This window comes from Rattus rattus, chromosome 6 (assembly GCF_011064425.1).
Source record: "Rattus rattus isolate New Zealand chromosome 6, Rrattus_CSIRO_v1, whole genome shotgun sequence".
Classification (NCBI taxonomy): domain Eukaryota; kingdom Metazoa; phylum Chordata; class Mammalia; order Rodentia; family Muridae; genus Rattus; species Rattus rattus.
Window position 1 is genome coordinate 59,306,059 of NC_046159.1, and position 27,192 is coordinate 59,333,250.

Below are 27,192 nucleotides of genomic sequence, written 5' to 3' on the forward strand. Positions count from 1 at the left end.
GAGCATTGATATTTATATTTGGTATTTACAATGTGTCACATGTATTTTACTACTCAAATTATTCTAGCTTTAAGCTGGAAAGATCTTTCAGGGAAGATTTTGAGTCCCTCTTTGTTACTGTTTGGCACTAGTGGAAGATGCTTCTCTGGCCGTCTTGGGTCTACTTCAGGAATCCACGAGTCTCCTGAGACCTGACTCCCTTGAGAATGGTGGCTAGAAACCAAGACCTGGGAGTTGGAGAGTTGGGACAGTGCCTGCCACAAGAAGGACCTGAGATTGGATTCCCAGCAACCTTGTCAAAATTCAGCTCACCTGTAAGCCCAGTGCTGAAGGAGGTAGAGGTAAGAGGAGTTTGCTGAATTAGTGACTTTCAGGTTCAGGGAGAGATTTGGTTTCCAAGCCTCAAAAACTATGGTGACAAATTCTAGAGGAAGACCCCTGTGATGGCTATTCCCAGTGTCAACTTGACTATATCTGGAATGAACCACCATCCAGAAATGGAGGGTATGACTGTGATCTGGATCGTGAGGCTTAGTGGCCATAAGTATCTTAGGCCCAGGCAAGGTGGCACATGCCTTTAATCCCAGGAGACAGAGGCAAGCAGATCTCTGAGTTCAAGGCCTGCCAGGGACAGAGATCAAAGAAAAGTTTAGGTCCAGGCATTGTGGTGCACACCTTTAGTCTGGACCATACCTTCTGCTGGAAACCTCCATTGGGACAATGGAAAAAGGAAAGGATCTTTCTTCTTCGACTGCTTGCACTTACTTGCCAGCACATTGTTGGAGCCTACTTCCTCAGGAGTCCAGCCTGTACAGAAGACCAAAACCCAGCCTCGTGGGACTGAGCAGTAGTTCTTGGATTTCCCACTTAGCTGCCCATTGCTGGGTTAGTTGTAACTGCAGACTGTAAGTCATTCCAATGATTTCCTTTAATATACACAGGATTCCATAAGTTCTGTGACTCTAGAGAACCCTGATTAAGACAACACCCTACACCGACCGATACCCTCCAAACGCAAGCACATGTGTGCACATGACACCCGAGAACACACAAGTAAAAGCCAGACCAAGAGCTGCATGCCTGTGCGCTCTTTGTCCGCTCCCTCCATCCCATCCTCCGCGCTCCCTGCAAATGAGAGCTCAGATCCCCAAAGGCCATGTAAATGCCATGGGGTGAGGCAGCCAGCAGTCTCTGGAGACAGAGATCCACCAAGCAAGCTGCCCGGCTGGATCAGCTGGCTCTGATTTAATTGACAGACCTTGCCGCAATGAACAAAGCAATGTCGGGGTCGGAAAATCAAAAGCAAGCCCAGCAGGCAGAAGAGTCCAGCAAAGCAGATTTTTATTTGAATTAGGCAGGAAAGACTGACCAGTCAGGAACAACCACACAGACCAGGGAGCTGACTGAGTCTTTGAACGTTCATCTTAGTATTTAAGCAAATGACAAAAATGTTTGGGTACTCAGGCCCCTATTGACCAATCAGGGCCACAGAACTCAGGAGCTGAATTGCAACCCCAAGGCAGAATGTTCACAGTTTGAAAGTTTCAAAACCACAAACATCTGTGCCAAGTTATCTCACCAATTAGGAATTGGGGATAGGGGACTTCCTTAGGGACATGTCTTTGTGGTACACGTATCCTGTTTCCATTGGTTGGGTTATTCAACTGTGGAAGGGTGTCTTGCCTAACATAACTGACAACCAGGAAGTCAGTAACCCACGTACATGTTTCTGCCAAGCAGAATGTCAGTTACCCAGGGAGGTCTTGGGAACTTAAATTTTATTTGACCCCTATTCAAAATGGAGGTTTTATTTAAAATGGCTTCAGTTTGGTTCCTTCTTACAGTAGAAGAGCATCCAGGGGTTCTCTACACACAAGTACACACACACACACACACACACACACACACACACACACGGGGAGGAAGGGCGAATCCTCATCTTATCTGGTAAGTGCTTTAGCACATGCAGTAACATTCCCCATCCCCAGGGTTTTTTATTTTGTATAATGTATATAGGTGTTTTCTTTTCATGGGTGCCAGTGTGCCAATGCAAGCAGTGACCAAGGAGGCTGGAGGCTGGTAGGAGACACTGTCCCTGTCTTAGTCAGGATTTCTATTCTTGCACAAACATCATGACCAAGAAGCAAGCTGGGGAGGAAAGGGTTTATTCAGCTTACACTTCCACATGGCTGTTCATCACCAAAGGCAGGCAGGACTGGAACTCAAGCAGGTCAGGAAGCAGGAGTTGATGCAGAGGCCATGGAGGGATGTTACTTACTGGCTTGCTTCCCCTGGCTTGCTCGGCTTGCTCTCTTATAGAACCCAAGCCCAGGGGGCCCCTGATCCACCTCACAGCTGGATCCCATGGAGGCATTTCCACAACTGAAGCTCCTTTCTCTGTGATAACTCCAGCTTGTGCCCAGTTGACACACAAGACCAGCCAGTACAGTCTGCCATGATGGTGGAGTTATGGATGTTTGGGGGCCACCCTGATGGCGCTGTACACTGAGCCCAGGCCCTCTGCGAGAACGGTTAGTGCTCAACTGCCGAGTCATCTCTCTAGTCCCCACAACATGTTCTAAGGATTAGGACACTAACATGTGGGTAACCATGAAGCAACTCCTTTAAGCTAATTTAAGTCTTAATCCCTTTCCCATAGAATGTTTGGCTTCCACCATTTTCTTTGAGACATTATTTCCTATATTCTGTAGAGACAACAGTCAACTTTTGATTCACTGCAAATTTTATAAATGATGGGGCAGAACACATTCCTAATCCTAGAACAAAGTAGGTTGAGACAAGAAGATAGCCGGAGTATTTAAGGCCAGGTAGGGGTACAGTGTGAGATCCTGTCTCAAAAAACGTCTTGTTTTAACATTGCCTACTTCCACTGTGTTCTTTTGTACCAGATACCTTTTTTTTTTTACTTTTTGGATTTTTGAGAAAGTTTCTTTGTGGGGCCTGAGCTATCCTGGAACTCGATTTGTAGACCAGGCTGGCTTCAAACTCAGAGATCCATCTGCCTCTGCCTCTTGAGTGCTGGTATTAAGGCATGTGCTACCATGCCTGGCATGTACCCCCCCATACTTAATAAATTCAAATATCCCAAGTCAATATTTGTATTTAAATTTTGTCAGGCTTTCACTCTTCCATCATTTTCTTATGTATAGTTTTGGCTATTTTGGTACTAACTTATTTCTACTAACATTCACTAAATCCAAATAAAAGCTAATGGCATCTACTTAATTTTTGCTTACTTTTTAAGAAAACTGTGAACGTTTTCCTCAGATAACGTTTTCTCATTTCTCTTGAGTGAAATATGTCCTTAGGATAAAAAAGCCAGTCTCCAAACAAGATGAGACATGGGGTGTGATACTTAGATTTGGTAGAAGTGTGGGTTACACCAGCTCTGACTTCTGATGTGGGTCACTAGAGACTGGTGCTCTGTACTGAAGACTGTGGGCTGCCTCTGGGCTAAGTTTAATGAAGGTACCTCCTGGAGCCACATTCTCTCCTTCCACAAGCTACCTGCAAACTTGTTAGTGGGCATTTTTTTTTTTTTTTTTTTTTTTTTTTTTTTTGAGCTGGGATCAACCCAGGGCCTTGCGCTTCCTAGGCAAGCGCCTACCACTGAGCTAAATCCCCAACCCTTTAGTGGGCATTTTTACTAAGTATTCATTGCAGTTTTCCTCTTAACCCTGCTGGCTACCAAACAATTACGACTGGACTATTACATATATTTAACAAGCTTTAAGGCAGAACTGAGTGTATCACTCTGTTTTAATACTCTAAGCTAATCTGGCTACCTTCCAGCCAAAATCTCTGTGATACTTTCAATAATGATATGGTTCTCTGAGCTCCAGGTGGTTTCACATGGTGTCTCTAGGACTCTCTTGCCAAGGCAAATCCCACCCCTTTCTTTCTCCCCTTCCCTCCTCCCCTGGCTTGGAGGAAGTCTAGCCCTATTCTCCCCTACTCGGTCATTGGGTAATCAGCTTCTTTACTGACCAATCAGAGAATAATTGGGAGCAAAATTTTGCAACCAAAAGTGGGAGCACAGAAATCAGCATGTGAAAAATACAAGGATAATCTTTACCCAGAGCACAATATTTATGCCCACACAAACTGCAGCCCAGATTCCACAAATCAAATCTAAGGTGAACTCAAGGAAAAACATAAGGAAAGACAAGAATCTAGAGAGACAAATCTCAGCCATCTGGTAGTGTGGTTTTTACTGGCTTTTCCCACTGGGAGTTCTGTTCTTCATAGAAAGTTCAGGAGGAATCTTTCACCCAGAGCATCTGCAGAGTCTCAGGTAAGAAAGTAGTTTTGTCTGGGGCTGCAACCTTGAAACACAGAACACTTAAGAACTTTGCTGTTTTTGTTTTGTTTTGTCTTTTTTTTCCCCTCCAAACAAGATTTCTCTATGTATGACTTTGGCTGTCCTGGGACTCGTTCTGTAGATCAAGCTGGCCTGGAACTCAGAGATCTGTCTCTGCCTTCCCAAGGGCTGAGATCAAAGGCATACATTCCAGGTAACACTTAAGAACGTTTAAATCACAGAAGTAGCCAGGTGTGGTGGATGACACATGGCTTTAGTCTCAGGCAAAGTCGAGAGATCTCTGTGAGTTTGGAGCCAGCTTCATTTACATAGGGAAACCCTGTCTCCAAAAAATACAAAAGTAAAAACAAAACACAGAACCAGGTGGAGGTTTATATTTAGATGGTAAGTAAACTGGGAAAACGTGGGCCACTTTGCTTTCACTCGTGCACATGACACCAGGACTCCTCTAGGCTCCGAGTCTGCCAATACGATCTCTATGAACACAGCACATTGCCAGTTCTCCTGGAATCCTGCTAAGTCAAGCTCAAGAAAGTTCAAATACCACCCTGACTGTCTGCTTCAAATCTGGAACTAGATAGGCAGGTTCTCCCTCATGACAGGGGGTTCGAAATGTCCTAGGTTCTTGTGGGCCGCTCAGTGTCAACACTGGCTTCTGTTCTGGAGGATTAGAATCTGTCCCAGGCTCTGTGCTGGTGACGTGGGTGCCTAGGGACCCTATACTTCCCAGAAGATCCCACTTAAGAAAAAACACACAAGTTAGTCTCTTAATTAGGTTCATTTTAATAGAGTATAGGAGTTTACAGCCCAAACGACTATCCATAAAACTATCAGATACATAAGCTAAATCACACAGAGAGAACACAGATCCAACAGCCTGCAATGAGAGGTATTACAGTAACTGCTAGGAATGACCTTCTGGTTTCCCCTCAAGATTGTTTGCATGCTAAGGATTCCTGAGGCCTGCTGACCTCAGCACTCCTTCCAGGCTGCTTAGAGCTCCTCACTCAATCAACTCCAAATACTGCCAGCAGAGGGCGCTCATCTTCCCTCCTTGAAATACGAATGGTCCTTGGCCTCTGTTATTTGGTTTCTGTTCCCTAAAAATGACTATCAAATGTTCCATTCAAAACGACGTCTTGCAGGCTCTGTGGTGCAGGTCACCACTGTCCTCCCAGTGCCACCCACAAGAAGGTGCTTACTTGGGAAGGAGGCTGAAGCAATGGCTAGTCAGTTCCCTCACCACAGACGCAAACAACTCCATTTCTAACTTTGGAGGTTTTGGCAAAGGGAACCGAGTTGCTTGTGCCAGCTGCCTGTGGTCCCTTCTTAGCCCTCTTTAAATGATTCACTGGAAGGGCTGGAGTTAACACCACGAAGGAAGCAGGAGGGATGCAGGTCTGCACACAGATGCCGAGAAACTCTTCACAAGAATCTTTGGTAGACTTGCAGAACACAGCAGGCTCACCATGTCTGAAGGTCTCAAGGTGAAGGTGCTGGAGACTGGACCAGGTCCTCACATAGTCGAAGCATGCGATATCAGCCAACCCTGACCTGTCCTTGATTGGTGTTTAAAAATCCATTCTGAAATTCCCTGACAAAAGGAATCTACGCCCTTTGATGCAGATATGCACGGTTCTGCACAAGGCAGCACAGGCCATGCTCACTGTTCCCATCAAGTGAGAACTATGGTGCACTTGTTGAAGCCAGAGGCTGCTTAAACACACCCGACAAAACCTATGAACTTACAACTTAGAGACTTTGGCCTGAGCCACATGCAGTTAATATTTAGCCTGTGTGCGTGTGCACGTGTTGAGACAAGGTCTTGTTATGGCCCAGGCAGGCCTTGAATGCAGATCGATCCTCTTGCCCCACTTCAGCACTTAGCTATTTTTGCTATTCTAAGGCACTCATTCTAGAGTCATGTAGGATGGGGGAAGGGCTCCTCTCCATCTCCAGAGGAGGGCTGGGTCCTGCCGACCCTTCTCTGTTCCTCTGTCCTTTATTCCACTTCACCGTTAGATTGTCAAGGTTGGCCTGAGTCCTAACCAGACATTTTACAGTAGTAGCAGAGGAACAGCCATGAGTCTGACTGCTGAGCGCCCACTGACGGGTCTGTCAGAACAGGAGAGTGCAGAGGGAACAATTAAGGGAGAGCAGGAACGGGAGAGGGAACACGGAGATCTCCAGGGACAGAGCAAAAACCACCTACAACTGGACACTACTTTTTAAACATTTTGAAACCTTTTCTTTAATGAAGTTTTTACTAAGTTTTCAAGTGTTCTGGTGGTTAAAACAAATATTGACAAAGGCTATGATTCAAAAACTGAAAACTCAAAATGACACGATTCTGCTTATAATGCCCAGGGTCTACTGTTTTAGGCAAGCACTGGAGGGCAGGGAACCAGGTGGCCGTGGAAAGTGTCAAGGAGCTCCCGCCTCCTATCACTAGACTCCTGAAAACACCTTTCATCAAAGTGACTTTGATGCTGATGAAAATGCTGTGACTAGCAGCCATTTTGGAGTTTACCGGATATATTCTAAAGTTTGAATGCCAAAGCCACCAAAGAGGGCAACATCTCTACATCTGAGGGCTCCAAGAGGACTCCACTGGGAGTTGCCCACTTCCTGCTGGTGAGGGCACTGCCACTCCTGGTCCCTGGTTTCCCATATTAAGTTTCCTATTTGAAGCAACGCATGTATATCATACAATCTGATACATGTTTTGATTAATCTCATTTACAGAATAAAAATATGGAATTTCTTACCATCAGATCACTCTAATACTTCCCACGCCAGTGAAGGCTAGCTGGAAACACTGACAAGCACAGATTCCAACACATAAATACACAACAGGCTGCTAAGGCAGCATTTTCTTGACCATTTAGAAGAACTCAATTGCCAGATGAAACTGAGACATACCATGCATTAGTGAGAAGACTGTTAGCGCTCTCTCTCTCTCTCTCTCTCTCTCTCTCTCTCTCTCTCTCTCTCTCACACACACACACACACACACACACACACACACACACACACACACACACACGTTGGGGCATGTGACAGTACATAGGTCTTCAACTCCACAAATGGGCCAGGACAAAACAGTCTGTATGAACTGAAATCTGCTTTCAGCACCAACTTCTGTTCACTTTCACTGGTGGGCCACTCACCATCACATGACAGAAGCATCTTGTACTGTTTCCCCAGACCAGAGTTAAAGAAACCCAGATCTTGCTAAGCTGCCTGGGCTAGCACTGATTTGAATTCACAAACCTTTTGCCTCCCATGCCACAGAGGTTCATTTCATTATTTCATTTCATTTGCTTTGACTCTAATCATGAATTGGGTGCTAAAAGGCTGTTCTAAGCCTAAGAAATTGGGAACCGTTTTTCATCACACATAAGTTAACTGTGTTAGCAGTGTTCATTAGTCAGTTAATAGGGCTGAACCTAGGGCCTCGCTTGTGCCTGGCTCCATCTCGAGCTATGCTCCCAGCCCAGCGCAAGGAGTTCATTAGTACATGATGGGCATGAGGCGATGCCTAAGAACATTCTGGCTCATCTCTGTCTACTGAGTCAAAAGTCCAAAATCTCTGGTGTTTCCTATGAAATATACAAAGTGACGAACACACAGCAGAAACTGAAACACGGAAAGTGCCGTACTTTGTTGACGATGTTTCCTCTTCCTTATTATTACAGTATGGCCACTGGGAACTTGCTACTGATTCACAGTCTTTAGGTATTTATAATTCCCTGTAAAACATCATCTCTGGATTTCCACTCAGGATGGCCTCCCACAAGATCTGTAAATTACAGATTCTTCCCAGTACCTCCTTCAGAACTCATCTGTTGGGTTATCATGTGTCAGATTTCCTTGACGAATCACTATGTAAGAAAAGAAGAGTCTGCATGTGGTCTTCTTCATTCTCTATTCAAAGATGGTAGACAGACTCTCCACTCAGTAGATCGCCAGCAAGAATAAAAAGAGGCCCTACGCCCACACTTCACGAATGATTAAACTATATAAGATAAAGAATCCATGATTTTATTCTAATTTGGACCTCGTGAGTTAAAATGACTGATTAGATGGAGCAATCCAGTAATCAAAGGAAGAACAGTTTGCAGCGCTGTTACCGAGGCGATGTTGACCTTGCATTTGAAGTTTCTCATCAAGAGACGGGTCCTTCTGTGTTGCCTAGGCTGGCCATGAGATCCTGGGCTCAAGCTGTCCTCTGCCCAGCCTCCTAAGCAGCTGGACTACAGGTATGTGCTGCAACCTGGGAGGAGCTGTGATATCAAGTAAGGGCTCTCTGAACATCCCCATCCTTTCTGCATGTACCTTGGAGGACTTCATCTGACAATAAGTGTGAGAGGTTTGGCTGCAAAGTTCCATGTGCATTAGTCAAACCACTTATTTAATAGAAAGACAATTTTATATCCACGATTATACAGGAAATTAAACAATAATATCTGCGAGAAAGCAAATTCCTAGAGAAAATATCTAGCCTTTACCAACGTGAAAGGCAGCTTTCTGGTGGGGTAGAGTCCCCAGACAGCACTGCTACGGGACCCAACACACTGCCTGTTATTTAACAGGTGGAGAATGCTAAGAAGAAAAAGTAGTGAAAAATAGCCCCTTTCCCTCCCTAAAGTCAGGGTTTCACTCACTGGCTGGCCTGGAACTAATGTGGACAGGCTGGCCTCAAACTTGAGATCCACCTGCCCTTTGCCTCACAAATTCTGGGGTTAAAGGTGCCTGGCATCACAAAGAGTAGCCATTCCTATGTTACCATCAGGACTTCTAGAATCCACTGTATTGCTTTTGTGTGCTGACGATACTGTGTGTGCTAAGCCTATCTTCTTCTGCTGAATTCTGCACCCAAACCCTGACTTTCAAATTTAAAGGCTATCACAACTAATTGACTGCAAGCACAGCCTGGCACTCAGGCTTTAGTCCTGGATGGACTTTCAGTAATTCTTCTTTTCTTTTCTGGGACAGTGTGTCGTGTAGTCTAGCCTGCCCTTGGATTCCTTCTTCCTGTACCACCTGATTGCAGTAGTATGCTACCATGCCTAGCTTCTAGCAATTTTTACACCACTAATTTTAGATTGGTACACAGCTCTCCACACTTCCCCAGGCAGGTGGAGGAAGTGTCTGAGAGCAGCAGTGAGAGTGCACCTGAGTCTGGTGCCGACTCTTTCCTCAGTGGACGCCCCCATGGAGTCAGGGCTTATTTTAAGGCAATAAGAATGAAGGGCATGAAAAACACCAGGCATGAGTCAGAGCTGTCCAGACACAAAAACACACTTCTGAATGCACAGCCAGCCAGGCACCTGTCTGCTCTACTTTAACGCCCGAAAGGAACAGACCACTTAAGAGATTTGCAAGGACGACGGACCAGCTCTTTCCATTCTCACTTTACTTCCAGGGCGGGCCTGTACCCACGAAGAGGCAGTAGAAATGGATGGGAAGGGCTGGAGGAAAAAACAGGCAAACTTAGGTTTGGGCTCCTGATTAATGACTTTCCTAACAATGGTACCTAGGCAGAATTCCCAGGGGCTGGACCTCTGAAGATTCTCTTCCCCTGCTGCCAAGAAACACAAGGACCGATGCCGTTTTTGGCTGGGAGATGAGGGTATTGAGATTTGGTGACCTGGAATTCAGTACGAAGCCCAGGCTAGTCTCTAACTTGTGGCAATCTTCCTGCCTCAACTTCCCAAGTGCTAGAATTACAGTTATGAGGTACCTACCATGCCCAGTTTCAGGAAATTGATTTTTCAAAACCAGGTAAACGGAATTTAAAAATTTACTCTGACACCTCAGTTCCAGCAGGATTGCCCCAAACTGTCCGACAGCTTCATTTCTACCATGAGAAGAAAAAAAAAAATCTAAAAAAAGCCAAGGATCAAGTCAGGTCAACAGGTAAATGCAAGAAAACGAGTGATTTGATAATGGAGGTAGGCATGGTGGCTTCACTCAAAGGACAAAGGTTTCCTATATGCAGGAGCACACAAGGGTCCGCACTAGTCTAAAAAGTGGACTGTGTGTGTGGGAGGCGGTGTGCTTCCCACCTGTGTGCTCCTTTACGCGACAGAGAATCTGACCCACAGTATGCGCCCAGACACCTGTGCACAGGGCCAGCTTGGCTCCTACAGACTCAGTGGCAGATCCCAGAGTGCTCTGAGAACTGCTGGTCCATAGGAATGACTGATGAGTCGCCAGAAGATTCACGTCTCCAGATGTGCAGGAGGTTTGTATTGCTCTTCTTTCTAGAAAGCTCTCTGTTCCAAGAGTATTGTTGAGTCCTGAAGGGATCAATCTTAATTCTTCAATGCAAGTGACTCCGACAGGAGCTGTAGGAATTCAAAGTCATGGTATAATGTAGCCCCTGTTAACTGGGGGGAAAATATTCCTGGATTAAACAGGTTTCTGGCAGAAAAACCATCAGAGTTCTGAGTGCAGTGGAAGGCCTCTAAGAAGGTGACACAAATGCCTACAAGTCTGGGAATGGATATAAACAAAAGCTGTGAGTGTAACTTAAGGAGCTTCGGCCAGGTCTTACGGCAATTTGGCTGGTTGCCTTGAAGTGACTCTGCTCTGAGGCAGGGGACTGCAAGGTCACAGTGGATGGGATATGCTCCCTGAAAGGCCAGCCAGGAGTGATGTGATCGGTGCTGGTGGGGTGGGTGGAGGCAAGCCTCAGGCTAGTCTCTGCTCCTAGGGTTTCTGTTTGCTAGCTTTTGAAGGAAAGGGAGCTAAAGCAAAAGGATCAGCAGTGGCCAGCTCTGTAGTCCTGGAGGACAGGGATGTGACAGACACAGAGCCAGCTAGCAACTGCTTATTGCTTTGTGAAACAATCTTGTAGGCAGCAATGGGCTGGGCTTCTGGGCTTGGCTCATCTTCTGGGCTATAGTGTCGAGAATATTTGGATAAAGCCTGGGGGCGGAATGGCTTGCCAGCCGCTGGCCCTGAGAAGGCTTCTTTCTGGGGCTGCAGTCCTCTGTTTCTGTCATTAGGATGGCCCCCAGAGTTCATGGGAGATCCCCTGGGAGAGCTGCTGTCAAAATGGTCTGCTACCTGGACAGAGTGGGAGGGGAGACCAGCCTGCAGGGCAAAGCCAGTCACCGGATGCTGTGCCTGTGCAGGCGTGTACATGGCTCTATCGCGGCCTGCAAGCAGGAGCCCTTCACTGGGCTGACTGAGGTTGGCCTGCATCAGCAAATCCTGTGAGGAACCCTGCACAGCCAGGAACTCTTCCACACTCCTCTTCTTGGTAAAAGGAGCTCTGGAGAACACATCCACTTCCTCTGCCTGGGAAGGAGCTACACTGCCCTTGGAAACAAAAGGGGCTTTGGAGAAAATGTCCACATCGGCTGCTGGAGCCAGCGAGCTCCTGAAAGGCGCTATGGCAAAGACGTCAGGCTCCCCGGGATCGTCTGAGGCCTGCTGGTTGCCTGGCAAGAACTGGCTCTTTTTCCCGCTTTGCCCCCTTTCTTCTGGCTCAACAGACACTGCAGATTGAGAGAACAGGGTGGCTTCTCCCAGCTTCTCCTGGAGAGGCCTGCAGCTCTCATCCTCCTCTTCAGACTCCAGAAGAGGCCGAGACCCACTGCAGTCCAACATGTCCGCCTCCAGGTCAGTCCCTTCCTCCTCGCTGCTGTGGAAGGAGCTGTTGCTGGAAGGACCCTCTCGGGCCAGAGAATCAGACTCTAAGGCGTTCAAAGTCTTTGTGCCAGGAGCTCTGCAGGGATCTGGATAGAGGGGGAGGCCTTTGGTGCCCACGGCTTCTTTAAAGCGCTCTACAGTAATTACAGGACAAGGATTGGGCTCTCTCTGGAGACCTAGAAAAGCAGAAAATTTAGAATTAATTTGGATGCTGGTTCAGAGCTTTTGGGAACATTTAATGTTCAACTGAGCAGACACATCGTGGAACCAAAGGATGGATGTTGACAATGGAAAAACAGAAAAATAAAAAAGTCAAGCAAGGTAAATGCACACAGACTGAAGAGCAAGCAACCACCTCACACTGTGGATCGTGATAGACACAATGGGCAGCAAAGGTGAACAAGTTAGGCACACTGACACTCAGGGCAACGAGGCAACACTCCTACTTGCAGGCCAGGCACGGACACCTGCTCTACCTGGCTCAAAGGCAAATGAAAGCAGCCCAGTCATTCTCCACACACACCAGACAGACTTGGGCTATGGAGAACCACTGCCTGGGGAGGAGCTTAACTTGGCATCTGGTATGGGCTCCACATGCAGAGGGACAGACCCTCTGACAAGCAGAGTTCGGCTGTCGGTAAGTGCACGCTTACTTGATGACGTACTCCAAACGGTACTCACAGAGCAAGTGATGCCCAATGCAAACACTGAGGGTACTTTCTGAGTCGTGCTAGATGATACCGACTTTGGCTGGAGTTGCCCTACGATTTTTGTTTTCAGAGTCCCCAGTTAGCAATGTTCTCTTTAATGAACCCACCATTGAATTCTTGAAGCAGAACTATGAGCAAACTCCAGATACTAGCGCAAGTGCTTCTGTAGGTAGAGGTGCCTCTGGGTGCACTGACTTTTAAAATCAAATAGACAATTATCAGAATGCAACAGAGCTTACCTTCCAAGAAATATTAGCAGGTTAGAAGTATGTCATTGGGCACATGTTAGCAGGAGGGTAGGAAAAAGGCATATGTAACTAAGCAAGAAGAATCCAGAGAAAGGGTGGTTGGGGTGGGGGGTGAGGACAAAATATATTTCTTTATGGGCTCAAAAGAGAAATACCACCAGACTGTCCCAACCCACTAGGATCTTCTCTACTGGCTAATTCCCTCCCTATCTGGGCCCTCTCCCGCCACCCTCCTCCATCCCCAAACAATACCTAGCCAGATAGAAATGTCTCCTATACTCTGCTGGCTGCTAACATTCTTGCTTGAACTAAGCACACAGAGCACAGGGGGTGGGGGGGGGAGCACTGAACATTTTATAAAAAAAAAACACTATATAAAAGTATTGGTTTTTTCAAATCCTTTAACTTTGTAAAAGCAGCGCTTCATTTTAAGCAGTTGGCAATAAATAAGTTTCAGGGTCCCCCCCCCATTTTAGTTTCTTTAAAAAAAAAAAGATTTATTTATTTATTATATGTGAGCACACTGTAGCTGTCTTCAGACACCAGAAGAGGTCATCAGATCTCATTACAGATGGTTGTGAGCCACCATGTGGCTGCTGGGAATTGAACTCAGGACCTCTGGAAGAACAGTCAGTGCTCTTAACCACTCTCTCCAGAGCCATCTCTCCAGCCCCCCATTTTTATTTCAAAACTCAAATTTTAAGTTGAATTCTATATGGTACAGTGTGGCTTTTTGAGTAATATTTGAAAGATGTGGTTTTGAAGAGAATGATCTTTTCCTGCCCTGTGACTCTGCTCAGTATGGAGAAGTGCTGACACAGAAACCAGTCGGAGGTAGGACTTCCTGTAGCCTCACAGTGTACATGGACACAATTCTAAGTTTTCAGGCAAGAGAACCGAAGTCAGAATTTATCTCAGAGATACCCAGGTGACAAATTGTGAGGGAACTAAAATGACAGGGGTAGGTGGAACTACTAACTTTCAAAATAAAAATCACCAAGAGGGGTTAGGAGCACTCTCTTACACGTCAGCCTCAGTTGACAAGAAAGGGTGCACTTCCTCTCCTTTCCAAAACTACCTGAACGCTGGTGCCTCTAAGCTGGCTATGCAGCAGAACAAAGTATCCTTTAGCACAGAGAGACAGAAGGTTGGGTCAAGCCAGTGACTGACCCGGTATTGTATGGACTGATCATCAAATGACAGTTTTTACTGCAGTCAGTGACTTGAGGGAACTGAAATTAGATTCATTCAAACCAAGTTATGAACAGATTGCGAAAGGCAGTTGTCAACCTGGAAACCCAGGGCCTGATGCTGTCAATGAGATTCAGAGGCTTATGGGGCAGTAAGGAAAACTCCCTCATCCACAATGGGATACACCCATGAAGAACATACCCAGCCCATGCAAACTACTCTGTTCTGAGTCAAGAACCCAGGAGAAAACCCATCTTCTTTGGCTTTTGAAGTGAATAGTAAGATATTTTATATTTAAAATACCAACAGCTTTAAAAGTTCAAAATCAGCTGAGTGTGTAGTGATTCATTCCTTTAATCCCAGCACTTGGAATGTCAAGGCAGATGGATATCTGAGTTCAAGACTAGCCTGATCTACACAGCAAGTTCCAGGCCAGCCCAGGCTACACAGCGAGAACCTGGCAAGTCTGTAACTCCAGAGAATTCTGGTGGTGGCAACACGGCAAACAAGAGTTCAGGGGAGAGGCATAGAAAATCCTATTGACAGCTAATGGCTTTACTGTTGTTCACGTTTTTGGTGAATGCGCTCTTACAAGTACTTTTAGGGTGAATACCCTTGGCAGTGGAAACGGCCTTGAACCAATGGTGGACTATCTCTCATGGAGCCTGCCTTCTAGGGAGGAAGGTTTCACCCAACTTACCCTCATGCCATGGTCAAGTTCTTTTGGTTACCAATGACAGTCACAGCAGATACCTTGCAACCAAAGGACAAAATCAAAACACGACAAAAATTCTCACTGTTCTCCTAGCCCAGGACCTGGCTTTAAAGGGCATGAGGCCTTCTGTTTATCATAAGGCACTCTCTTATAACTCCCTCAAGCTGGGTCCTTTCTCTTTTTGTTTTAAAAACTTCTAGAAATAATCCCACCCAGTTTCTGTACAGTTTGAGGCCGTAACATGAGCTCACACATCTTCACCACTGCCTGCACTCTCCCAGGGACCAGTGTGGCACTGGTCCCAGGAATGCTATCTGATTGACAATAAAGTCATTAGCATGCTCCCTAAAGGAACAAATTCAAAGATAAAAAAAAAAAAATGTATTACTGAGGACACATACAAGCATGTGCCGAAGTGCTTAAGTAGCTGTCACAGGACAGTTCGCTACCTCCACCCCACAGACTCTAACTCGGGTCGTCAGGCTTGGCACAGGCGCTTTTACCCAATAGGTCATCTGGCTGGCCTCAAAGCTGAGATTTAAATTTTAGGCTGGCTACTCTGTAGGGTGTGTTAGAACTTTACTTGTTGCTATACTCTAACTAACTAAAGTAATGGTGACAGGGAATCTGTCAGGGAACATCAACAACAAAGTCTTGCCAAGGTCTGAAGTAATGGCTTGGGTATCAAGATTAAGAAGCAAAACGCCCCAACGAGATGTATGGGCTCAGCTGAAACTCCGTGTCTTAGAATGTGAGCGGAGCAGCCTGAGATCCCTGTAACCTTTGGGGTCCATCTAACTCCAGCACTTGATACTCCCTTATGCTAGGTAAATGTGAAAAAGTCCACGGCCGGATGCAAGAGAACTATTCTCCCTGGGCATATCTTGCCATCCTAGTGTTTAACTCAATTGCCTGGGTGTATTAAAGACTAAAGTAGAGGAGAGCAGCTGCCAATTAGTGCCATCTTGTCACCTAAGTATGGGCCTGGCTTACATGTGCTGGTAGGTCTCTCATTCTTGACCATGATGGGCTTCGTTCCCTAGGGTGGTCATAACTCACTAAACCTCAGGATGGCTTGCACAGCTGCTCACACTTCTCCTGTCCACTGGTATTTACAGCTGTTAAATAATGTGCTCGAGTCCTTCTGTAGGAGTAGGGCGGCTACCTTAAGCTATTTACACATCTAAACATCATGCACTTGTTTGAACAGATAAAAGCTTTATTCCTCTGTATGTTTACATAAGAAATTTGTTTACAGACTTATTTTATACAATACTTGCGAAGCAGTATTCATTTTTCACATTTTACTGCACAAGATAGCTTCATTACATCACTTTGCTTAGCTTCCCTGGGGAAGACAAGTTAGACTAAGGTAAGAATCCATCCATGTGATAAAGGCATGTACAACAGGGCAGAGGAAAACACCCACAGAGAGTGAATCTGGGACACTGCATCGAAGTGAGAAGCAACGAAGGACTTCCCTCCCACCAACCGTTGTAATCCTTTGAGAACTCTGCATAAGGTAGCATTACCCAGGCAGTCAACAGGCCTCAACCCTCCCCCTTAGAGAAAGGAAACCCAGGGGAAATATATAGGATATCTTGTTAAAGACTTTGAAATGGAGGCCAACTGGGACCCATTCAGTCCACAAAGCCAAGTACATCCAACTTGGGGAACATTATCATCACGGAAAGGAAAGGTCTAATTTTGCACTGGTAAAATGAGTCTCTAGAGAGGGCTATGAATCAGCTAGCAGTATCTGAAGTGTCTCACTCAACAACCCCACTGTAACCCTTATGCCAGCAGCCTCTCATTTGCTGAAGTGTCTGTCATTCCCTAGACTCCAGTCAGTGGCAACAGACTGTGGACCACCTTACAGAGCAGGAAGGTAAAGACCGTCAGAAGCCAGAGAAGCCTTGTCATGGGGACTTTAGCTTGGTCCAAGATGTCCACAGCATTTGGTTGTTCAGCTAAGCATGGACCCCCAGCCCCATCTCCTCACTCCCACAGCACTGCTGAAGACAGAACTAATCACCTGGTGGAAGGCTATGTTGGTTTGAATCAACTTATCAGGAAAAGCATAGGAAATGAGAATTGTAAACCATAAAAAATATTGAATCTTCAATTATCAGTGATCCAAGTTCTAGAATTCTGATCTGATCAGAAAGAGCCAAGTCCAACATGAAATATGAGTAAATGACAGCCTCCTTTAGGGGTTATCTTTAAATACTCTAAAGACCAGGGGACTGCAAACTGTCCCTCTTGGCTATGAAGGCTTCTCTAGAAATTGCCCGTGGCTGTCAAATGTCTTCAATGGTAACTGCTCTTCATCTTGCCCAGTAGTTCTGCCTTTTGGAATAGCTCAATCTTACTCGAAGGCAGAGGCGTGGGGGAAACACATAAGAAAGAATATGCTGGGAGCGAGGCTACTGGGAAAATGCAACCATGTCCTTGCTATTTTATCTGGTGATGTTATATCTAAAAACAAAAGAGTTTAAACAACTCAGATGCCACTGGCCTGCCAAGGGTCACCATTCACTTCCCAAGCAAAATCAGATGGTTCTGGAGGGAACATTCAGTTACATGATTTATTTCTGATATGTCTACTTCAGAAATCATGGTAACGATTAAGCTACTTAGAGGTGAACATTTTAAAATATCTCCTCTTGAGGACCATATTTTCAGAAACTTTGGGAATTAGGTTTGGTTTTCTACAGGGAAAATACCAACTTGTGATATTTTCTGGTACAGTAATTACTTCTATTCATCAGAGAGAAGATCAAATAAAAAATGTGCACATGGTATTTGTCCATATTTTAACAACAAATCCCTGATTATATGATTAAAATAATAGAAACCTCTGGATTCTGTTTTACTGCAACAGGTAAGTTTGTGTGTACCCAATATTACAGTAGGAAAATCTATCTTCAAGCTTTTGATGATGTGGGCTTTTATTCAGGTAACCAGCAAGTAGCAATAAGTTATAACTGCTCATTCTAAGTCTGAGTAAATGCTGAGGAAAGCTGTAGGAGTGGTAGGAGCACAGAAGCTACCTGAAGGACATCTGGATTGTACCATCCTTCATAGTCCTTCTAAACCCAGTAGCACAATGTTGCTAGGCTTCTGCTGTCTCACAGAGCACCTATCCAGATTAATTCTGTGTAAACAGCCAACAGCAGCTCTGAGGAGTAAAATGACTGTTCAAGGTCTTAACTGTTAAGGTCTGGATGAGGTCCCAGAAGCCTGAGCTGCCCCAGCCCCTTCTCTCCCCATCCTGCCTTCGCCAGCTCTGAGGCATACCAGTGAGACAAAGTAAACGGGCTAGCGAACAGGCGTGCAGCCCTCTTACAGTTCAGGCTTGTTCCACGCATCTCCAGTTACCACACACAATGCTCTTCTCAGGTCACTCCCTCAGCTTAGGCTGATACTGATCTAAGGAAGGCTGCACTGACCAAGTCACTAGAAAGTATTCTTCAACAGAAAAGTAGCTCTGCCCACAGAAGGCTTATTCTTGAAGACCAGCCCAGTCTCTGCTGTCTCACCCAGGCTTCAACCATCTTCCTTGTCTGTGAATTTTCATTAGTGTCTCTATTAAGCCTTATTGAGCCAAATGACTACACAATCTATCTCAATATAATTATGCTTGACACATGGAAGAAAGGTTTAGAGACACTTAACCTAATTTCTAGACTGCACTCTTCATAGCTGCAATTAAACTGGGAAAGTAGACATTTCATTATATTGCTAACGTTTGTATGAGAAAAAAACAAATATGAAACACAGACCTAAAACATTATCCTTATTTAAAAATAAACATTTCCTTCATTAGTTTATACATTCTTTCTATGTCCAGGAAAGAGGACACAATCATTTCCTGTCCACCAAGGGGTTAACCAAGTCCTGCTTCCCTCAGCCCTCGTGTGGAGAGCTCCTCCGTGATATCCCCATCCTCGCTGCACACCGCGTCTTGCTTACTTGTGGAAACATCTCTTCTATCAGAGGCCTTTCCTCAGCTCATCTAGGTTCAGCTGGCACAGGAAGTATTTAAAGTCAGAAGGAAGACTGAATGTCCACTCTTCCTGCTGTCACATTGATGGAGACAACGGTGGCCCTCCAGAGGGCAGTGTTTGCAGGCTCGTGCTGCTGGTGGTTCCCCGCCACTTAAAGTGCAATGTGAGCAAGAAAGAACAGCGTCGTGTAGAGAACACCATGGGGTTTGGGATTGTACAGCCCTGATGAACTGAGAGTCCCCATCCAACCCTGGAGGACGGCACTGGAGGAAGGGAGCTCCCTGTGCCTGCTCCTCTTCTAGGGTGATTTTTACCAAAGTGCTCTCCACACACCTTGATGTAAGTACACAGGGGTGACCAGGAGGCATGTTGTAGAGCAAGCGCAGAGCCTCTATTTAACTCTATAACAACAGTCTAAGGTTAGTGAAGAACTATTCTTTGTTTGGTCTTTGAAATCTAGGAAGCCAAGGAAAGCCAGCCGCACATATTCCATCAGCTTCAGCCTTCGACTTAAACACCAGAGAGAAGGTAAGCAGCCAGCCGAACTGTGCCCGGCACACTTATTTCTGATGATCTGAAAATAAACAACATGCCCAGGTATACAGAGACAGAGGCTGCTGAAAGCTTCCAGCAAGACAGAACTCCACCACTCTAGGACTGCTATATGGTTATACACAGGAAAGAGAGCAAAACCCTGTACAGACATCTGATGTCAGACTTGAAATGCCAAGTGGAAACAGAACTATTCAGCATCTTCATTTATACACAATTTACAATATTTGATTCAAAATAAAAAAATCACAAGAAAAATACATCTGTTTCTGCTACAATTCCTTCCCTTCCCCTCCACCCCCCATGAAAAGTCTTCTAGTAAAAGGTATCATGTTCCCACCACTGTCTTGTTTTGGTCTGATTCTGAGATCCCAGCTTGGGCCAGGTAACATGGAAGGATGGCAATGCTTGGTGTTTATATCACATACACATTTATTCAAGGATCCCAAACACTTGCAGTCACACCTCCAGATTTGAGAAACCACGATTCAATGGAAGCCAGATAGCTAGACAAATGCCAAGAAGGCTGCACATGGGGTGTAAGATCCCTTGGCTCAAACAAGGTCAAAGTTGGCTGGCTAGAGCTGAGCCCACTTTCTCTTCACAAACACATCCTACCGGGTCTGCCCTGTTGAAACTGCATGGCCTTCTCCAGACTTCTGCCTGGGGTGAGACCAGCCATAGCTGCCCTGTCCTCATGAGTGCATCAGGATAAAAAGCAGGATGGACACACATTCATCAGCATCTGGGAGACGGGCTACAGGACTGACACGGGGCCATTCCTAGCAAGAGTGAGACAAAAAGTGTTCAGCACAGGCTCAGTGACGGCCAAGCTTCTGTGAGTGGATTCCAGCAGAGGTGAAGCTCAGGGCGGTTAGCGCTTGAGTTAAGATAATGCTATTGAAGATGGGGAATGAGAAAACACAGCACACTAACGAGAGGAGCTGGCCAAGGGATGGATCTGGAGGGGCAGAGATTTTTCTTTCCTTATCATTTCTATAGGAGAAGGAAAGGGGTAGGAGAAAGGAGCTTGAGGGCCCCTTATTTGCAGATTTAAAAAAAAATCATTTTTTCTCATAACTCCGTAATGAAAATGTATATTACGGCATGAAGGTTACAGAACTGTGTCTGCTCCTGGCTCACGGCTACAGGTCTATGAGCTGATCCACCAGCAGCAAAGACCTGGCTAGGTTGGGAAGACTGGACTCAGAGCTCCCACTGCTGTTCCTAGAGTGCCCACCTGGAAGCGGAAAGACAGGATTCAGTACAAAACAGAGGGTTAGGGTTAGATGTGCAGAGCAAGCGAAGGAGAAAAAGGAAAACAAAGAAACTCAGAGAAACAACATCTCATTTAAAACGTCTTACATGTTGATTTCTAAACCTAGCCACCGCACCACCACCTCCCACCAACAGCTTCCTCCATGCCCACCGCAGTAGAGGCAGCATACCGCAGAGATGCTGCTGGCTCCAAACGACATGTCTGCCCGTAAGTTCTGGCTGCCATGCTAGCCTCCTGCCAACAGACAGCCATCTCTCCCACAGGGTAAACACTAGTTTATGTTGGGGAAATCAGCTATCAGGGTATTGTGATACGAACATGCTTTCCAAAGTAAGTAAGTGGTGCGTTTGGTGTTTTGTGCATGCTCTCATGGCTCAACCTAAGGAAGGAAAGACATGTTCCATAATGTCCACAGAGGCAGAAGACACCAAAATGACACCAATAGCTCTCTGGGCAGAATCTGTGTCTATCACTTCTAATTATGATAAAAATGCTCAACACTTCTGACATAGGCCTCAGGCTTCTACCAACCAGAGAGACTTTCTTTTTGGCTTGACATTTCATAAAAACTAAGCCTTCTCTAAATAAACCCAAGTCAGTGAGGTTTAAGCTACAGAGCAGCATCTCCACCTGCCTCACATGCTGGTCCAGCCTACACTGACTGCCATCATCCAGGGTCTTTCAGCAAATGGTGATGCTCCGGTTCACCATGCGGCTAGGGACATTGCTTTGATGAGAACTGACGTCAAGCTCTTCTCTTCTCTCCAGCCTCTTTCTTACCTTGTGTGTTTTTGGTTATCAGTACAGGAATAGGGTCAAACTCATCTTCTGCCACCTTTTCGGAGCCCTCAGCGACACCAAACCCTGAGAGGAGATTACTATCTTCTGCAGCTTAATATAGAATACAAGCACACAAGCAAACAACAGAGGAAGAGATTAGCAAATGAGAGAACAGAAGGAGGCACCAAGCCTAAAGCCATGAACAACCACTATTCTTAAAGGTGAAAGCTCTTATTTTTGTGAATTGAAATAAAAGTTGGAAATGGGAAAATACAGGTGTATAAAAGTAAAACTTTAGAATTTACAATGTTAAAATTTCATACATAACTAAGAATTCTCCACTGTGTAGAGATCAAATGGTTGTGACGTGTCTCTGCAATGTTGATATCTTTATTGAGTCAATAGAGGCCTGGCTAACAACACTTGAAACACTCAAAGCCTAGGGAAGGAGAAACTGTAGAGGCAGGGGTATGGTTCCATGGCAGTGTGTGTGCTAGCAAGTGCAAGGTCCTGTGTTAGGTCCCAGGACCCAAAACCAACAATGGAAGAGAAGTAGCCAATCTGTACAAGGCAAGCAAAGGTTCAGAGTCCCTGTTCTGTGAAAAAAAGACTTTTCCATAACTCTGAATGCTGGGTCACAAAAGCACACACATTGAGACCACCAGCACAAGTTTCTTAGACTATCCCCTTCTCCATTTTTGGGTTTGCTTTTTGTTTTGGATTTTGTGTTTTGTTTGTTGTTGTTGTTTGAGACAAGTCTTACTCTGTAGGCCTAGTTGTCTTGAACTTACGGAAATCAGCCTGTCCCTATCTCTTGGCCTGGGATGAAAGGCAGGTGCCACCATGCCCAGCATGTTCTCCACTCTAACTAAAGCCGGCCCCAGCAACGCTGCCCGAGCACCGTGTGGCAGGCAGTGCTTCTCTGTGGTTATACATTGCTACCGCACATCCCTTCCAGCCATCAAAGTCCACACAGGTAACTTCCTGTGCCAACCCTAAAACAAAACCAGCCATCATCACTGTGACCCATGAGCTCTGTTTTCAGTTAGCTCTGGGGGCTTTCTTCTTGAATTTCCTTTAGGAGGAGCTTAACTTGTTCATTTTCCAATACTTCTCCAACACAGAAATAAAGCTTGCTATGGGCAAGCAAGCTATAACCACAACAGACCTCAGAACTTAATCCAAGCTAGTCTGCCTGCAAAATCTCACACCAGATGAAGCCAAAACGAAGAAGTGAAAATGGTGGACCAGAGAGAGAAACCCAGTAATCAATTATGACTCAAAGGTGAAATAATATTAAAATGTTCACAGCTCAATTTTTGAGGAATGATTTTTTTTTTAGGATATTGGTTCTTTACACTTAAAAACCTTGAATCAGATTTGATAAAATGATTTTACTTTTTTCTTTTTGTTTCGTTTTCAAGGCAGAGTTTTGGAACTAGCTCTATAGACCATATAGCTCGAACTCACAGAGATCTGCCTGCTTCTCTGCCTCTACCTTCTAAGTGTGGCTATGACTTTACTTTCTAAGGCTAATCAGTTGGCCCACCTATCCACCTATGTGGTTGGTCCTTAAGGCACGTGCTCCCAAGGGTAACATGGAATATATGTATCCCAGTTCTTGTCAGAAAGCCATCCTTGCACCTGTCTGCAGTTGCTAGGGCTTATTAACTACTGTGAGAAGAATCGTAAAAGACTACAAACCCATGTTTTCTACAGAAATGGACAGTTTGAACACTTTACTAACAAAGACTTTTGATAAGGGAAGTCCCCAGGAGCTGTTCAGCTCTTCTGCTCAGGGATACATGTGGGTCCAAAAAGAAAGACTTTACCTTTATGAGTGGAAGCAGAGAGTGCTATGGGGGCAAACTCGTCCAGAAGGTCAGCAGTAGGGTTAGAAAGCAGAGAACAGTCAAGGAGAGAGTCTTCCCCCGTGAGAGAGTCTGAGTCCAGTTACCAGCATTCCAGGCAACGATGGCATTAAACAGCACACAACAATATTGTGAGGTTAGAGCTTGACTTTCAAGTTATTGCATTTACAGGCCACATATACAAGCCAAGATACAGAAAGAAAATCAAAAGAAACATGTTAAGTTCTCTGGACTTTTAACCACAAAAACATGTATGTATCCTAGATTCCATTTGGCAGTAACACATACGTATAGATTTTTAGCTTAGAAACTGCTGGTTAAACAATAAACGAGTCTGTGATTCAAACACACTTCTCGGTAGACACTGTTTGGAGAAAGGACTTTGAGGCTAGAGTCTCACTTAACTTTTCCACTCAGGAACCACACTGATGTGCTAACACTGGTTCCCCTTTGAAATGCCTCTTGCTACTTTCTTTCAGTAAAGAGTTGGGGAAAACCCAGAGATAAAACATTGGAGTGTTTCCTGGAGAAACATCCAAGTGAGGAACAGGAGAGGACCGTGCCTTGGCCCAGCTTTGATTTCCATCACATAAGGGGCACCAGCAGACAGTCTTATATCAAGGCATGAGGACTCAGACAAGACTGAAAGACTCAAAGCAATACTGGGTCCAAGGATGATTTCAATGTTTCCTGCAAGCTAAAGGAGAGTCACCTCTAGAGGATGAAGCTCTGATGTGGGAAAGAATTGTCAACAGGAAGGGCTGAGCTCCGCAGAACCAATGCCACTAAGAGGACATGCCGAGGCAGCCATCTGTCTGCGCAGACTCCTGCTAAGAAGGCGAGGACCCTGCTCCCAGTGGAGACCGTCTTTTTTCCCCTTTCTGGTACTGAGGATTGACTAGACCTAGGGCTCTGTGCACGCTCTGCAAGCACTCTGTCACTGAGCTATATCCTCAGCTCTGGGCAAAGAGTAATGAATAGCAAATTCTGTAACCAGGGAATCATTCTAAAGAAAAATATGGCTCCAGCTCTCTTGCTTTCTTGCTCTTAGTTTGTCCTTTCGTCTCCTCTCAACTCCCTTCCCCATGCCCCGAATAGACTCTATTCCATAAAAAAGAAAGAAAAAAAAAAAAAGAAAAACATGGCTCCAAAAAGTATTCAGTTCATAAGCACAAGGATATACTCTATATCCAGAAGCAAGACTCTAAGAATAATTCATAACATCCACTATAAAACCAACGAGAATGCAAATAAACAGAGCTCATCTGCCACAGGTGGGAAGCCCTGCTCTGAGGCTCCTGCACTGACCAGCTCTGCAGCTCCAAGGATCCTGACTGACCTGTGCGGTTTGAAGTCACAGATTCCGTGTGAGATGGGAGGCGCTGGGCAACAGGTGGCTCCAGCCCAGGTATGAGACTCTCAACAGCAGCATCAGCTTTTTCTTTTGTACCAGGGCATGAACAGTGGAGAGGAAGGGATAAGAGAAGGAAGAAGTCAGAGGCTGCTCAGGAAAACCTGGGAAGGCTCACTTCCACAAGTCTCGGGCCAGCTGCAAAGCACAGCCTGTGCACCTACTCCTGCTGCATTTGGTTTCGATGGCTGAGCATGCGTGCACAAGGTTAACCATCAGGAGTGTACGCTGATCACTGGCCCCTACAAATAACTTTGGGATACAAGCTACTTTCAAGCAACACGTTCTTCCATGTCAGAAAAGATTGGCTTCAAGACAGGCAATAGTGACTCACACCTGTACCAATAACTATAGAGGCTGAGACAGGAGGATTGCCATGAGTTTGAGGCCAGCCTGGCTATATACAGTTGGCTTCAAAAAGCCAACAACAATCAAAACAGCTTCATTCATCATTAGTGTCAGCAATTCCCCCCCTTCCTTGAGCCAAACCTGGAATAAACATCCTCTAATCTAATGCACAGTTCTCAAATTTCCCCCACTTGACCCCATAATGTAGCAGGGAAGGGCTCTGCATATCACAATGTCTCACAGATGAAGACAACTTTCTGTGAGGTAATGACATTCCTAAGTGCTAGCACTAAAGTCTAAGGGCTAAGTCCTTCAAGAGTTCAGGCTTAGGTAACTGAGTAAGCAGGCCAGGCCACTGCCCTGTTTATCAGACGTCCTGGTATGGGTAGTGTTACAAGTTTTGGCCTTCTAAAGACGAATCAGCTCAAGTCTATTAAATCGGTGAAGTTCCAAAGACCAGTTAGAAATCAACTGTTTCACAAAGGTTTTCTTCCACACATTCTTCCTTACTCATGAAATTTACTGGAGAAATCACAGAACGTCAGTAATGACCAGAGATACAGGTTGTGTGCATGGAAAACGGGAAAAGTCACTTCTTTTGGAGTAGCAGGAAGGGAGTTAACAGTCTGGACTGCTGTATTCCCACTATGCACAAGGGCTACAGAGGTCTTGGTCACCTCTACCCTCCACCCCCAATCCCCATGCTAGAGCTTCTCCCAACCCCCATAGCAGGCATGACTGAAGAAATAGACCGTATTTTACCAATCACAGCATCGGAAGTGCTGCCAAAAGGATCTGTCATAGGCAAGAGGTCAGGGAGCAGAAGAGAAGTGTCAGGAGATTTGAGTCCCTCGATTAGTTTTTCTGGGTTGGGAGAGAGGTAAAGAAAAGGGGAAATGCAATGAGATTATAGAGCAACCGCAACGTTTACTGCTTTCCATGACAACGGCTTAGGGGCCCACACTTAAAACATTCACCATAAAAACAAAGACCATCAGGATCTTGTTAACAGTATGCTTTTCCAGGGGCAGCAAGCTTGGTTCAGTGGGTAAAGGTGTTTGCCACCATGCATGAAAAACTGAGTTCAATTCCAGGGACCTCACCAGTGCAAGAAGAGAACAAATTCCTATAAGCGATTCTCTGACTTCCACACATGTACTCACACACATACAACACAAAATAAATATGTTAACCAATAAATGTAATTTTCAAAATTGTGTACCCTTCAAAAGACTTTCCAAAATGAGAAGGTAAAAAAGTTACTTCCCCAGGTAAACTTGAACTCAAGGTGAGGTCATTGGGTCTGTTTATTCCTTGTTTTCATTTGAGGCATAACTTACATGATAACCATAACCAATTTTAAATGTGTAGAACATGGTGAATGTTGACAAGCTTATACGTTCAAGTAATAACCATTAAAGCAATGATACGGACTGTTTCCAGCATTTTCAAACTCCTGTACCCCATACAATAAATGCTTCCTTTTTATCACAGGCACTAGCAATATAGGCCTGGGTTTTATCTATTTAGTTTTGCCTTTTTTAGATTCCCAACACTGATCCCTTTTAAAAAATACATGTAGGCAATAATGACACTGACCTTCTAATGCTCCTGCCTCCACCTCCTTAGTGCTGGGACGACAGGCATTATATGTTGCTGAAGACTGAACCCAGAACCTTGAATGTGCTAAGTAAACAGTCTACCAAGCAAGCTAAATTCTAAACTCCAGATTCTCATTTTATTTTTTGTTACTGTCTTGTTGTTTTTTTATTTGCTTGTTTGTCTTTGTTTAAAGAAACAGTCTTATCAGGGTTAAGTAGTTCTCTGGTAGAACTTTTGGGGTCACTTAAGTATACTACCATATCATCTGCAAATCGTGATATTTTGATTTTTTTCCCCTTCCAGTCTGTATCACTTTGAACTCCTTTCGCTGTCTGATTGCTCTGGCTAGGACTTCGAGAACTATATTGAGTAAGTAGGGAGAGAGTGGGCAGCCTTGTCTAGTCCCTGATTTTAGTGGGATTGCTTCAAGTTTCTCTCCATTTAGTTTAATGTTAGCTACTGGTTTGC

General features: G+C 45.1%; 2 protein-coding genes across 2 annotated transcripts in view; both read right to left on the minus strand.

Annotated features, from left to right (window-relative positions):
* Positions 1-7,982: 7,982 nt before the first annotated feature.
* On the minus strand, positions 7,983-13,284 carry LOC116903544 (uncharacterized protein FLJ45252 homolog). Its single transcript, XM_032906157.1, has 2 exons — positions 12,957-13,284; positions 7,983-12,183 (listed from the first exon to the last, which is right to left on the minus strand). Exon 2 carries the CDS (start codon positions 11,963-11,965, stop codon positions 11,060-11,062), a length of 906 nt encoding a protein of 301 aa, XP_032762048.1. The 5' UTR covers positions 11,966-12,183; positions 12,957-13,284; the 3' UTR covers positions 7,983-11,059.
* Positions 13,285-16,069: 2,785 nt separating this feature from the next.
* Positions 16,070-27,192, minus strand: part of Aak1 (AP2 associated kinase 1) — a 78,576-nt gene continuing 67,453 nt past the window's right edge. The window contains exons 18-22 of the mRNA XM_032907228.1: positions 25,885-25,986; positions 24,703-24,804; positions 23,325-23,435; positions 21,493-21,603; positions 16,070-20,673 (exon numbers count right to left, since the gene is read on the minus strand). Coding sequence (XP_032763119.1) covers positions 20,579-20,673; positions 21,493-21,603; positions 23,325-23,435; positions 24,703-24,804; positions 25,885-25,986 — 521 coding nt within the window. The 3' untranslated portion in view covers positions 16,070-20,578. The remainder of the gene's footprint in view (positions 20,674-21,492; positions 21,604-23,324; positions 23,436-24,702; positions 24,805-25,884; positions 25,987-27,192) is intronic.

Coding starts and splice junctions, on each gene's coding strand:
- LOC116903544 (XM_032906157.1), bottom strand. CDS start 11,965: ATGTTGGACTGCAGTGGGTCTCGGCCTCTTCTGGAGTCTGAAGAGGAG.